Source organism: Acomys russatus, chromosome 10 (assembly GCF_903995435.1).
Source record: "Acomys russatus chromosome 10, mAcoRus1.1, whole genome shotgun sequence".
In the NCBI taxonomy this organism is placed as follows: domain Eukaryota; kingdom Metazoa; phylum Chordata; class Mammalia; order Rodentia; family Muridae; genus Acomys; species Acomys russatus.
Window position 1 is genome coordinate 13,726,365 of NC_067146.1, and position 14,883 is coordinate 13,741,247.

General features: G+C 54.9%; 1 protein-coding gene across 1 annotated transcript in view; it reads right to left on the reverse strand.

Annotated features, from left to right (window-relative positions):
- Snd1 (staphylococcal nuclease and tudor domain containing 1) overlaps positions 1-14,883 on the reverse strand; it is a 413,057-nt gene that overhangs the window by 1,273 nt on the left and 396,901 nt on the right. The window contains exons 17-22 of the mRNA XM_051151835.1: positions 12,495-12,683; positions 6,882-7,020; positions 4,145-4,268; positions 3,254-3,323; positions 2,340-2,453; positions 697-900 (exon numbers count right to left, since the gene is read on the reverse strand). Of these exons, the coding sequence (XP_051007792.1) occupies positions 697-900; positions 2,340-2,453; positions 3,254-3,323; positions 4,145-4,268; positions 6,882-7,020; positions 12,495-12,683 (840 nt within the window). The remainder of the gene's footprint in view (positions 1-696; positions 901-2,339; positions 2,454-3,253; positions 3,324-4,144; positions 4,269-6,881; positions 7,021-12,494; positions 12,684-14,883) is intronic.

A 14,883-nucleotide genomic window follows, 5' to 3' on the forward strand; every position in this document is an offset into this window, starting at 1 on the left:
GCTGGCCTGCAATGAGGCCATGGCTAATGCTTGCAGGAGGCTAGGAGACACTCAGATATGCAAGGTGCCCAACGGGGGGCCTGGGAGTGATTCAGAATCCACACTTAACAGCCAGTGGATGAAAAGATCAGAATGAACTCCAGGAGTCAAGTCTGCCGACTGTGGTCAGCTCCAGGGAGCAATCGGGCCCAGCTTCTTGAGGATGAACCCCTGTCTCATCAATGGGGGCGCCCAGGAACCTGGGCTTTCCAAGTCAGCTGGAGGAGCCTTAAGACAGTCTTGGAACACTTATGCCTACCAGATGGCTACGGGTGGTCCAGGATAACAGGACTTGGAGACTGTATGCTAGAGAAAAGCACTGGCAGGGAGACAGGTTTTGGCCTTCTGCATCACCCCTGGCAAAGCTCCCTAGCCTGCCGACTGGGGCACATGCAGAGGGAAACTTTCTGCTCTAGTTTGCAGCTGCATTCTCAGCCAAACCCGCAGCCAATTAATTTGTGCTTTAATTAGATTTTCTTTAAACCCCAACAAACCCAAATCCATTATCTTTCCCCAGCAGGACCAGGAGGCTGGTGGGCTCCCTGCTTTCTCACTGGCTCTGGTGCGGTCCCCAGCTCCTCATCTGTGACACTGCTGACGGTGCAGCGTACGTGCTAGGGGCCCGCTTCCAGGGTGGAGCCCCCTTGGATCACATACCACTTTCTGGAACTGCTTCTCCTTGCGGACCTCCACCATGACCAGCCCTTCCTTCACCAGGCCCAGCCCCACGTCACCTTTGGAATCTGCGAACTGCAGAGTGACGTGGGGGCAGCTGGCGCTCAGGTGTTCCACATTGAGCAGGCACTGAGTGTTCTGGATGTCCCGCACAACACTGTCCACAGCATCTGTGCGTGCGTCCTCCTGCACAGGAGCGGAGCCGTGTTAGTGAGGGGGATGGACGAAGGGCAAACCACAGCTGCCTGGGTCTCAGGGTCTGTCCCTGGACCTCCAGCAGAGCCTGTGATGCTCCCTTTATGTTACTGTGAGTGACAAACATCTTGGGCACGAAGGGCCCCTTCCTCTACCCCAACCATTTGCACACAAACCATTCTTAAATCTAGCTTTTGGGCCCACACCCACCTCCTTTCTGCTTCTGAGGAAAAGTGGCCTCGACCCCTGACCCCTTTAAGCCTCTATAGTCTTCTTCAGCATGCTGGCCTTGTCACAGCTCTGTTGTCTCTACTATACTAGCATACTGCGTTCTCATCACACAGCCCCCCATCCTCACAGACATCCTTCCAGCTCAACCTGTGGCCTGTGCAGTCTAGTACTCTTTGGCATATTCTGTGAAAAGGTAGAAAGTGAATGGTGATGGTTTCTACCTTTCCACTTGCTTCTAGAATCCTGACTCCGGAGGCAGCACTACCCACGTTGCTCACGCACCTCTGCTCTGAGCACTAGGCACCTCCTTGAAGCTAAAGCCTCCGTCTCCTTGCTGGAGCTCCATGAGGGAGTGGATGCTGCTGACTGGTTCTGTCTGAAAACTGAGGCCACTATGATTCTGAGTACAGGTCTGCTGCTGTCCCTCCTCCTGCCTCTGGGTTCCCTTCCCTCGCCTGGGGAAACGCCAGCACCTCCCAAGTCTCTCTCCTCCCGCCACACCTTTCACATCTGCACCATCAAATACTCTCATGGGTCTAATGTTCAAATCCTAACTCTAGGTCTTAGTGCCCTTCTCTACTGGGCCCTGCATACTACTGTGGAGATTCTACACGCCCCCAGTGTCCCTCCTTCCCTTGGCCAAGAGCGACATAACCATGTGCCAGGAATTCAGTGGCAACTTAGCTTCCTCTGCCTTGTCCCACCACTCTGATATTACCACATGTCTCTGAGCCTTGTCCTCCCTAAGCCCCCCAGTGGGCCTGGACTGGCTGCCCTTATCTCCAGCCTCGCCTGTTATGATCGTCTCCAGTAATTCCTTCCAAAGCTATCAGAAACAGACCTGACCACATCAACTTTGGTTCAAAATGCTGCCACTTCCCTCCTTGCCTAGGGCACAGGACAGACAAGACCCCAGTGTCCCAGCCCCACATTACTCTTCTCTCTTGCCGAGGCCTGCCACTCACTAGGGTCCAGCGGTAGGGAAGGAGTCATTATTCCAGGGCACCTAACTCAGCGGGCCATGCCACTGCCCAAGAACTAATGGATCTGTGGCAGCTTCCCTGAGCTGACCACTCCCAACCCAGAGTCCTATCAGTGACAACAGACAACGTAACATGTTTCCATCTTCTCCTGCCACGCTGCAGCAATGGCCATGCTGACGGTCAGCTGCTTCTGAAGAGGACGGAGTCTGTACTCACATCTTGGGGCACCTGGATGAAGGCGAAGGCATACTCTGTGGCTTGAGCTGGCAACACGCGAGTGCTGAAGGCAGGTGGTAGGGTGCCCAGGCGGCTAGATGGTAGGATCTCTCTCTGCAGAGGAAGCACCAGGACAGCAACATCACACACCCCGTGACCCAGGCTGCCGGGGACATCCAACGTGACCCAAGGACGACCCTCTGTGCCAGGCTGCTGGGGATGTCCAACATGACCCAAGGACGACCCTCTGTGTCAGGCTGCCGGGGATGTTCAACATGACCCAAGGACAACTCTCTGTGCCAGGCTGCCAGGAATGTCCACGTTGGGCCTCTCTTGCCTGCTCCTCAGCTCCGTTCCCTTTTGCTAGTCTCATTGGTTTCCCTAGTTGGTAAAACCAGTGCTGGTGGGAAGCTGCTATCCCACACCTGCTCACTCTGGGCGCTGCGCTGGCATTCCTGGAGGTTCCTATTCCTCCTTCCTTCCGGTACCCTTCTCCCTGCCCACGGGCTTCCTGTCTATCTGATAGTGCTGGGCGTGCTTATGGTTCTAGCCTAACCTAGCAACACCTCTTCACTGTGTGCTCCTGGGTAACCAGGTGAGAGCACGGTCCCAGTTCTAGACTTTCTGCTAGCAGATCCTCATGTCTCATCCTTGAGGGATGGAAGGACAGCTGATAGCCACGGCACACCTCAAGAGTGTCCATCAGGGTTTGCAGGCCTCTGGCCACACTAACTTGTTTCCTAGTTGCTCAGGGAGCCCGGGCCTGTTTTATGAGAAGCAGAGGTACCCAATGCGTATGTCCCGTCAGTAAGCTTAGCAGGACGTTTGAAAGATGAAATGGACTCAACCAAGGGGGCTACGGTGCCCAGCGGTCCCTGCCTTGCCTGCTTTCCACCCTGGTCCCCAGCACTCACATTGCCGTAGTCGATGTAGAAGACGTGCACTTTGGCAGGGGACTCCACTTTTTCTACCCGGGCACGATACCTGCAACGGCATCATGGTCAGAGCTCACAGGATAGCTCTAGGAACCCGATCTCCCTGGGGACACAGCACTTCCTGCCCAGGGTCTCTGGGTGTCACAGAGGACAGTTTTCAGATTATGGAGGTCCAGCCTCAGGGAGCTGTGGACAGCATCTATAGGACTCGGAGCAGAGCTGGGAGCAAAGGACGGGGGAGGGGAGCCTGTGGAGCAGATGAATGTGTCCTTGGGGCATAAAGCAACAAGAGTAATGACTAGATTGATGTCTGCTGTTTAAACCCAGCACACTAAACAGCGGCTGTAATTAGCCGGAAGATCTGTCTGGGAGGCTGCAGCAGGGAACACATCCAAGTCACTTCGTCACCCTGGGAAGGCCATGGGCTCTACCCTTGGTAGATCATACATGAGTGACCTTCCGGCCCGGAAGTGCTACTGCTTGTATCCCAGACAGAAGAGGTGGAGGGCTGGATGGCTGGTCTGTGCCCACAGTGAGCAAACCTCCAACTGACTGCTGACATCATTCTCCCTGTGAGGGGTGAGGGTCGGGTTAGGGTATCAGCCGCCACCATTACTATCCCGGTGTCCTCAGGGAAGAGGGAGTGGCACCACTTTATCCCACAGCCTCTGGAGGCTGGTTAGGTGACAGGCCCCCACCCTCACCCCAGGGATACCCTGCACATCTGGCAGAGGTTGTTACCAGCAACCCCCCAGAGAGCAGACGCTTGTGTGAATGCCTGCCACCTAAGAGCAGCTTTGCAGGCCTGTGTCCCAGGAAATTTCTCCATCCCACTTAAGCCCGGTTGCCCTGCTGGTCCAAGTGGCTTACCATTCTCCATCTACAAATTTGGCAATGCAGAACTCTCCCCGGCGTGGGGCGTAGGAGCCCTCAACAGGGGGGTGGCTAGAGACGTCACTGCGCATGTTCTCCATAAGCTTTTCCAGCTGGGTGCCTGCAGGAAAACAGGGCAGGGAACCCGGAGCTCAGTACGCTGTGGCCATCCACAGGGCACCAAGCACTGGCTCCCTCAGCCCACGCAGGCCAGTCCTCGGAGGTTCTTCCTCAAGAGGCCTCACACCGGCCATATTCAAAAGCAACCTTGCATGCACACAATTTTCTAATATACTGATCAAGGCTGCAGGGACCCTGAGGAATACGCCTGGGCCTTCTAAATTCTTTCCCAAGTACTGGAGATGGAACACAGGGCTTGCACATACTAGAAACTGTCCTACTACTGAGGTACATTTCTTGTGGCTAGGTCTTGACTGAGAAGGCAGGAAAATGGACACCTAGCAAGGTGCAGCAGCTTCTAGAATAAGAGCTGGTAGCCTGGACTCCATTCTTACAGGAGACAGTTCCCAGGCTGGACCCATGATTGCAGGAGCCATGCTGTCAATGTCTCTTGGGGGCAAAAGGACGGGAATTGCTTACAACATGGGCAGGAAAGGATCTCAGAATTAGAGCCTTGAAAGGTGAGTGGGGCCCAGAGGCCTCACCTACTCACAGGCACCCTGTAAAATTCATTGGGAATAGCACGTCCAATATGGACAGGTTGGGCTCCCCTGTCCGACCTCTCCTCAGCAGCCCCACTTTCCTGCCTAGCATCCCTCGTTGCGACAACCTGCCATAGGTAAGCTCCTGCTGCTCACCACTGTCGCCTTGACCAGCTTGGGCAGACCCACGGTCTCATTTTCCTTCTCTGGTTCCTTCCCTACCCCGCGCTTTGCTGGGCATCAGTCCCCTGGGGCCTGTCCTTTCTGCCCCTTTGGTCCAGATGCTAGTTCAGCCTCAGAGCCTGTTTGCTCTCTTCTGCCTTATAGGTGAGGCCAGGGCCAGCGATGTGTAGCCTAAGTGTGGCATCCCTCTTTCCCTTCAGGGCTGAGGCCACCTTGTAACAGGTGCAGAATACACGTTTACTGTGGTTAAACTTGCCACCATCCGCCCTGTAAGTTCCTTGTCTGTGTTTATGTTCCTGCCATTACACAGTGAGCTCCTCCAGGGCACAGACTATAGCTCACTTGATTGTTTACTTGCACAGGCCTGGTAGGATCCCTGGTGCATACAGGGTGCTTAATAATTCAACCATGCTGAAATGATCTCTGCATATGCAACACATGTCTTCTCCTTGGGCTGCTGTGCACCCACAGTCCTGGCACTAGGCCTCTGGGCTGCTACAGAGTGCTCCCTGTCCACAGATAACCAAACTCTGGGGACTGGGAAGTACCCTTTACATTGGCAGGTCCTCCTGAAGTTGGTCTACTTTTTACTTATTGAATGTTTAGGTTCCTAGGCAACAGGAAGAAACAGGCTCGTGACTCCTGCCAGGTCCTTATGTAGAGTCTGACTGGTCACGTGCAGTTAATGTTTTTATCAGACCCTTCGTGAAAATGGGCTTCAGTGAAAGTGGACAGGGTGAGAGAGTGTGCCTTGAGAGGCCCAAAGGTTTAGAGAGGGAGGCTGCAGATGCTGGGTTTATTGTCATGGGCTGAACGGAGCTATCTGAGGGTTGCAGCGTCCTCTCTGGTACTTGCTAAGATGTCCTCCCCCAGGCTCTTCGACGGCCATGTTAGCTATTCCTCTGCTCACGCACAGACCCAATTTCTACTTAGACCCTGTGAGGCAAGACTCCTTTCCCATCATGCAACCCGGTCCTGAGGCTGGCTGACCTCAGGAGAAGCCAATCTCCAAAGCTTATCAACCTTCACCTCTCCTCCACTCTTTCCCTTCCCAAGCAGAACCAGCCAGGGTGAAGAAGTTCTCCTTGGTGAAATGACCACCAAAGCAGCTGCCTGGGAAATATCATCAGAGGGGAAGTGGCTGAGATGGGCTGTGAGGGTAGGACTGAGCAAGCTAGGCAAAGACCTTATGCCGCCATCTTGGGGCTGCCTGCGTCTGCACATCCCCCTGCCAGGATTTGGCTCCTTGGACCCAAAGGCAGCTGCTTGTCTCTCTCTCCCCAGTGAGATGACTTCGCACCCAGAGCCCAGTGAAGAGGAGGAGGCCAGAGGAAAGAAGTGAGAGTGGTGGATGTGACTGCTGCCAGAACGGGCTCTATTGAGATCTCTGTGTGGGGGGCCCTGGCCGTCGGGTGGTGGCATGGCAAGCTGAAGACAGGAGAAGGTTCCCCCACAAAGACTACCAGGGCATAGCTTCCCCTAGAGCCTGCTTGTTGCCATGGAAACTGGCCACTACACTCCTCTACTAACCTCTGTAGGAGAAACCCATGCCGAGAGAGGGACAGGCTCCCACCCTTCTGGTCCTCCCTAAGAAGAGGGCTCTCTAGCCACACCATACAATCTGTTCTATGATTCCTCACACACTCAGGCAACAAATCCTCACGCCCAGCCCTGCCAGGGGTGTCTGGGAGTGAGAGCATTACCTAAGAGTCTCAGGGAACCACCCAGATGAATCTGTAATGTCACTGTCCTCAGACGACCTGCCTGTGGGTTCCTGGGGCAATCCTTAGGCCCAGTGAGATGGTAGACAGGGGCAGTAGCAGTTGTCAGTCCCTTAGGGGCCCACACCCACGCTGGGATCTGCGAGAAAGCAGCACACAGGCACTCACCGGTCTCTACGTCTTGCACGTAGAAGTGCAGGTCGTCTGTGATCTCGGTCACCAACACCGGCTTGTAGCTGGCGGAGCGCTCCTTCTCCAGCACAGGCAGCACCTCCTCCACAGGCCGCTCCTCATAGTGGGCCCAGACCTGCAAGTGTGGGAGTGGGGACAGGGTGGCTGAGGAGGGCGTCGGTGAGGACACCAACTAGGGGCTTTGAGTGAATGGAGTCACATGGGTTATGTCTGGGGTCACTGCAGGGCTGATCATGAGCAGGAGAAGTGGAGTCGCTCAAGTTCTGGGTTAGAGGGTCATGATTCCAGCAGATACCAAACAGGCTCCAGGATCTCACCCCAGCCTTATTAAACTGGAATCTAAGAAGCCAGGGGGAGAGTCACACAAAACCCAAGCCCAGTTCCAGGTGACCCGCACACACTTGAGCTGCCTGGGCCTTGGGTTGCCTGCTCGGCCCCTCTTGTTTCAGATCTTCATGTCCCTTCACATAGTGCTCTGCAGGGTCACTCTGTAGGCCACTCCTGAGCCCCCCACCCCCGTCCCTGAGGTACTCTAAGCTGCAGCTGGGAGAGGGGGACTTGTGTGTGCGCGTGCAGAACTGTAGCTCCTCTGCTCTGAGCTCCTCACCTCCAGCAGGTTGCTCTGACCTCAGCTCGGAAGCTGGGCCACCCTTCTCCACCCTTTCCTCTCCTCCTACCTTCCCCAAGCCCTGTGCCCGAGCTGCGGCAGCTCAGAAGCTGATTGGACGTGACAGCGTGTCAAGTCCAATCCTGCGGCCAGGAGATTAGCCAAGTAGTGAGGTCTGTCAGAGCAGGGGAGGGAGGTGGCCCTCCAGCTGAGCAGCAGGAAGCGGACCACACATGGCATCAAGAAGACATGCACAGAGGAAGAGGATGGCTTTTAGCCAGAGACCTGCATGCCCACTAGCACCGTGAGCCTTGTAAACATTCTCCAGGTATCAATTCATTTGAGCCTCACAACAACCTTTTAATGGGGAAACTGAGGCACAGAGGTTTGCAGTCAGAAGCAGGTCCTTGGTGCTGATGGGGCGTCCTGGAGGCCACAGGCAACACGGGCTCCGGGAAAGCATGCCCTTTATCTTGTGTGTGATGTTAACAAATGATCTCTGGGGCTGCTTCCTCTGACTGACACACAGTCACTGACTCAGCTAACAATGAGCAGATTCCTGGTGGCCCCTGGAAGGAGCTGAAGGGCAGCCTTGCTGCAATTATGGAACCCCCCTTTGGGTCACCCCAAAGTGTACACTTCTGCCTTTCACGTGGCATCAACGCATGTCTTTCTCCGGAAAGGAGAGGCAAACTATGTGGCCTTTCTGAGTTTAAAGGATGCCGAGAGGAGAGGCTAAGACCCACCTAGGCCTGTTTCCCACCATGCCACAAAGACAAGTGGCTTCTGCAATGACCCTTGTAGGGCTGTGCTCTGTGGCTGGCCTCCAGCTGCCAACAGCTGTCTCCATCACGACTATCAGTGCTCTCATCCCATCCCCCAGAGACTTAAGACACACACGGAACCTCAGCCCTGGCTGTCCAGGAGAAGCCACAGAGTGAGTGACCCTCTAAGGCCCACATACCTCTAGCTAGTCAGGTTCCTTATGCGAGGGCTTTGTGGGAAGTCATGGATGCTCTCACACAAGGCTTTAGGCTCTTTTCTTAGGCTTCTCTGGCTGGAAGGGTTCTAACTTAGCCAGCCATTCTTATCGATTGGGCTCCCAGGCCCTCTAGAGCCCTTGGAAACCCACAGATCAATAGGACCCACACTGCCTCTAAGACAAGCCTGTCATCACTGCCTTAAGTGGGCTGCAGGCCCCGCCAGCCACCTTCCCTGCCAGCACCCATGCTTCTCACCCTCCATCTCTCAGCACCCAGCGGCCGTTCAGCTGTCTGCAGCGGCCCTGTGCTCCCCTCTCCTGCTCTGCCTACTCTGCTCTAGCTGCACAAGCTTACAGCTTGGTAAAGAGATGAGGCCTCTGTGTGGGCTGACAGAGAGGATCCTGGGTCTGGAAGCCATTCAGAGACCTATCTCCCCCACTCTACTTCCCGGCTGTGTCTACTGGGGAGGGTTCTCCTCAGCTGCTTGGATGGATCTGGAGCAGACTGACAGGGTGAGAGCAGAAACTGCTAATGAGTCCTCAAGTGAGAGAGCCTCAGGCGACAGCATCAAGGTTCCTTCCCTGGGGAGAGGGGGTGGAGCTTTGTTTCTCACAGGCTCAGGTGGGCAGCAGGCTGAGGTCACCAGTGATGCAAATCAAAGCCTGACAGATCCCCTCCCCCAGGTCCGCTAGCTCACCTGGTGGGCGAAGGGCCTACTACTGCCACCTGGGGCGAGAAGACAAGAAAAGCAAGGTATCTATCTAGCTGTGGACCAGCAGGTGCCAGAGGCTGCTAAGAAGCACCCGGAGATAGAAAAGGATAGAAGCTGCTCCTCAAGGAAGGAACCTTGATTCTAAGAGAGGACTCTACTCTTTGCCTTTGGCTCTTCGGGCAGTGGAGACATGAGTGTTCCTTGTTTCTCTTGGGGGAGAGGGGCAGCTCAGCTCTACCTTGGGACTTGGCAGCCAGTGGTCCTAGGCAGGCTGGTAAATGCTGAGGCCTTTTTGTGAACCCATCTGCTGGGATGGGTGTGGGCCTCACCCTTAGAATAAGCCTGTGTTGGCTGGTAATGAATGTCCTTGTACAGGGCCATCTTAGGAGGAGAGGCAGACACACTGGCAAGGCTCCTGCAGGACAGGGTGAACAAGCTTCCTGTGCTCATGCCCTGCGATACTCTTGTTTGGGGGAATTTGTGGCAGATGTCCTCTTCCCGGACCCATGAGGAGTTGATTAGGAAAAGTCAAAGACCTTTTCCAGAAAGTCTAACCCAGAGTTAGAGTTTTACCCCCAGGCTCTTGGCAGAGGTGGGGAGGGGGAAAAGACCCCTTATGGCCAAGATGCCACCTGAGGAAACATGAGTCTGGCCCAGCAGGGCCCAGGCACATGAGCAGCCTGGTAGAGTTAGTCTCTTCTGCTTCAAAGCTAGGATCATGGTGGATCTGTCTTGGGGCAAGGCATTGCTGTGAGCCTTCCCAGCTCTGGCTGCACCCCTCGCCCCTTCCCTCCCCGGCTCCTGCTCCCCTCTGCCAAGCAAGTTTCCAATTTCCTCAGGTTCCTTGTATAACTGGAGCTTTTCAGGGTTTCCTGTTGCTGCAGCTCCCGCCAGGGAAGGAGCCATCATGCGGGTGCGCGTGTAAGTCAGAGCGGTCCACAGCAGAGGCTTTCGCTTCCGTCTTCTTGCCCTCCACCATTCTGTCTTTGTGCTTCTTCCTAGGAAGCCCCAGACCCTTCTCCTGCACAGGGAACCCGCTGGCTGGAGTCTCCGATGTAAAGCCTATTTAATATCCCTACTCACTAGGCTCCACACATGTGACTGGTGTGGAGCCAGGGTGGCAGAGGCCTTCAAACCAATCAATGGGCAATCCAGCCCTGTTCAAGGCCCTGCTGCGTTGAGAAGGAGGGAGGGAGAGGGAGATGGACGGAGTGCAGGAGGGGGGTAGAGAAAATGTGTGTGTGTGTGCGCGCGCGCGCGCCCCACCTCTGACTCCCTCCTTGTACCTGTCCAGAACTCCTAGAACTCCAAAGTACAGAGGAAGCGGAGGGTCTTATAGGACACAGGGTGGAATTAAATAGATCCAGCAGGGAAGCAGCACCGTTAGGTCCCTTCAGATAAGACTGGTCTCACAGAGTTTCAGCACTCCCTTTCTTGGTTAGCTTGTATGTATAGACATTTGCACACCGTGAAGGGACCACGCGCTTTTATTCCTCAACAGGGGAAACAGTCGATGCCACGAGTGGGACGTGCCGGCTACGCCGGGCAACCCAGGTTACTGTGGCCCAGCTTTCAGACTCTCTCATCAACTGCCAACTAAAAGAAGTCACCAAAGGCTCTGAAGACAAAGCGGTTCCTTAGAGTCAGCTCACTGGGAGTTGGAAGGCCAAGCTGGTTCCTCTGGATGCTAAGTGGATGGGGATTTGCAGGAAAGGAAGGTGGCCCAGTACAGAGAGTGTGTGCTGCATTTTAATTAGGCTGGAATAAAACCATGCAGCTCATGTAAGTAATTAATCACTGGTAATTACTCCTTAGCATCATCAAGTGGCACCAACAGAATGACAACTTGGGTTCTTTCAGACAAGTCTACTGTGCAGTAAAAAGGATGCCTCGTGCTGTACCTGGCAAAGACTCTAACCAGCCCCTCAGCCAGATGCTACTCCCGTCCTTACCCAAGGCCCCCTTGGGTCTCCACTCTGAGTTAACAGACCCGAGGAGGCAACTTCCAGGCTTTGGTGAGTTTTTGTGTGTGGAGTAGTGAGGGGTTGTGCCCTAGGTTCACAGCTGTGGCCCTCACGGGTGCCATACTGGCCCTCTGTGTATCTATTCTAGGACAGTTCAACCTTGGAACAGGAGACCCTACTCCACTGGGCTTCCAGCCCCCTGCCTCAGACAGATGACATAAGGATGGCAGTCTTAAATTTAGCTTTCATAAAGAATGTCTCTCCTGTGGAAGCTACTTCCCCTTCCACTCTCAGGAGACAGGGTTTAGCGTGAGCAGGAAGTGGAGCAAAGGAGGAGGGAACTTCCTCTGATGGCCTGAAGCAGTGGGCTCTCTTAGACCACAGACAGTCGCTTGTGCCCAGCTTAGGTTTCTGGGCCACATCTTTCTGAACTCTGTCCACCTGTGTTCTCCTGCCACCAAAGTGTGTGACACTTGTCCCAATTCCCAGAGGATGACTGAAGACAGAGATCCCAAGGGCCAGTCTGCAAGAAGAAGGAGGCCCTGAGCAAGGAGGTAGCTGCTTTGGCCTGAGGAAGAGCATGGTGTGCTTAGGGCACCAAGCCCCCAACTCCTACTGGCAGGTTAGCTTGGCTTTGGGAAGTGAATCTCAAGCCAGATGGCTGTCCTATGGGGAAGGAAACATTTACTCTTGGAACAATTTATGGTTCAGCATGGCTGTCTCACGAAACCTCTTCAAGCACAGAGGAGCCCTGACAGGTTGGTGGCCGGCTGATTTATCCCATTATTAGGCTGGCTGTAAGTCAATGGGGACAGGCTAGTGTGGGAGGGGCCAGCCCCGCTCCCACCCCTAAGCCAGAGTTCCTTAACAGTCAATTTGTTTCCAAAAGCTTCTTTGGGTCCACCTCCCTTGTCTCTTCAATGCAGTGTCTGCAGATAGGCTATAATAAATCTGCCGTCCTGAGGGCATCTCGCTGGGCTGCTACCCTCTGGGGCCGGGGAAAGGAAATTCAGGGGTGGGTTGCAGAGTCCCTTTGCTGGGCCCTGATAGAGAAGGGCAGGCAGACCCCAAGCCCTTCACCAGTGGTGACCTGGTCATTTCTTCCACTACTCTGAGGTCATCTTCTAGACTCTCTGGCTGTCAGTCTGAGATACCACTGGCAATCGTCCAGGCTGACAACCCTGGCCCACGGTAGGTCTACAGCAGGCTTATGAGCACAGATGCCTAAGCTGGCACCATGTTCTTGGCCCTTTGGTGTGTGGGAAGGGACAGGTAAGAAGAAGCACATGCCGGGGATGGCTGGCACACTGCCGTACTCGGTACCTTCTCTTTCCTCTGCTTGGCGGCTTCCTCGGCAGACAGGAGGGGCTTGTAGTAGACGCTGCGCTCGGCAGTGAAGTGGACCTTGGAAAGCGCGTGCTCCACCAGCAAGACAGACAGGTTGGCCCCGTCCATGTGCAGCCAGCCAATGAAGTTGCCAGCCTTATCCATGCTCTCCACCTCTACTTCCACCTGGAGACAAAGGACAGGGGAGGGGACTGTCAGCTTGTGGGCACAGTTCGGCATATTCAGGGGCTGAGAACGGCTGTCAAGCCTCAGCCACCTCTTTGCTCATTCTACGCAGCTGAAGCAGCTAGAACCAGAGAAGTCCTGAGGGAATGTGCTGTTGACATGGGTGCAGCCACGTCAAGGACCCCAATGCCTCAGCCTTGTGCAAGTGGCAAAACTTTCCCCCATAAGGTTCAGAGGGGCGGAGAAGCCCTCCTTGAGTCCGACGTGAAGGCTGACAGTGTCCAGAAAATCTCTGTAGCTTTCTCCTCAACCCATGCTTACAGCTTAAAGACCGCTCCTACCGAGATGAGCTAAACCCGCCTCCTTGCTCGGCTGTGTCTAGCAATCCTGCCTGCCGCCCTGTTCAACTGTATAGAATTAAACAGCCCTGCTTCAGCCTCTCCACCAGAGCCCCGGCCGCCTGATCCCAGCTTGCCTTTCCTTCATGTCCTCGCTGACCCACTTAGGTCAACCCCTGCAGCCGTGCAGAGCTCACCATTCTGCTTTCTCTCCCCCGCCCCTTCCTTTTGGCAGGGAGCTACTGGGTGCACTTGACTCACTCAGGCTGCCGAGGCCCTCTGCTTGGCCGTGCATGTGTGTGCAGCAGTGAGGTGAGAAGCAGACTGAACGCACCCAGTGCGCCCTACCCTTCCTCATCCACCCCAGCTCCTGTGGGGAAGACAGGCGGCTCAGGAGCAAGAGAATCCCTGGGGAGAGGGAGACTGAATTCTTCTAGAAGAACTGAAAGGATTAATGTTTAATGGAGGCAATTAAGGAGGCATCCAGAAAGCCAGGGGAGGAGAGGAGAGGACAGGTAAGGGTGGCAGGAGGCTGTGGGTGGAGCTGCATTAGCATGTGGGACAGTATGGGGGAGCAGAAGGGCGGCTCCAGAGAAGGTCAACCTCCAAATGGGGGACAGTACATAGGTGGGGTCATGACCTCAGACCCTGGGTCAGAGTTTGAGGGACCTTAGGCACTTTTCATGGACGGCTGTATCCCTAGGACCTCAGAGCTGGCACACACTGTTCCTCTAAGAGGGTGCCTCAGGGTGGTGACTTTTGGGGAGGCCAAGCTGCCCCTCCCTCAGAAAAGCAATGGCCCACAATAAAATCCTTCCTGATTCCCTCCCGACCCTCGTTCCTCCTCAGCTAAAGGGGCCCATAATAGCCTTTGCTGCTAAATGTAAAAACTTGTATTAATTTAAATGGCTTCAAGCTCGATTAAGCAATAAAATGGATGTCTAAATACCTGGGAATTCTCAAAGCCTGAGCCAGTGCCAGTGGCAGAGGGCTAGAAGGAATGACAGTGGGCAGCTGGGACATGTCTGGTGATCTTACTCGCCTAAAATAAACAAAGGTGCCAGGGCTGGGGAGGGGCAGAGACAGGATAATGGGGAAAAAAGGCAACAGGGGCAGTGGCAGGGAGGCCGCCTTTATCCTGCCTTTATCCTAGTTGTCACCACGGTCCTGGTCCTTAGGCCCACTCCTAATCCTCTTAGGAGAATGGCAGTTTAGATTGGGGAACAGCAATGAAGGGATATGCAGGGCCCATGGGGGTCTGAAGAAAACACTGTTGTGCAGACTCCACCTGGCTCCACTGTCGAGTCTGCAGGGAAACCAAGAGGGTTGGAGTGGCTTGCCTTGTCTTTTTACACTGCCTGCAGCAGGCCGAGCTCACCCTCTCCCTGGGCTTGACTCAGAGGCAGCCCCTCCTCCTGCTGAGGTAATGCTGGCCCCTCCACAATCCAGACTTAGGTCCTTGTAGCTCTTCAGCAGAGCCTACATGTCGTGGGAAGAGCCAGCAGTTAGCGTCTGCCAGGTGCACAGACAGGTTTCTCCTTTCTCTGAGTCTAGCAATTAACTTGTGAGGGTTGGGTGCTATGATCCACCTCGCAAAAGCCCAGGGTACTGCAAGCTTGAGTGGCCCGCAGGGAGAGGACTGGGTGGACTGCAGAGGCCACAGGATAAAAGCTGTGATGGGCATGATGTCACTGTGGAAGACCACCTTTCCTGATTTGCCAAGTTTTACCAAACAGGCCAAGGCCAAGAAGGAGTAGGTCTCAGAAGAACTTGGGGGTGGCAGTGGGAAGGACAGACAGGCTGTTTGCCCTGTATTTCGAAGCTCGGGGGACAGGTGCCCAGCCAAAAGCAAATGAGGCTGG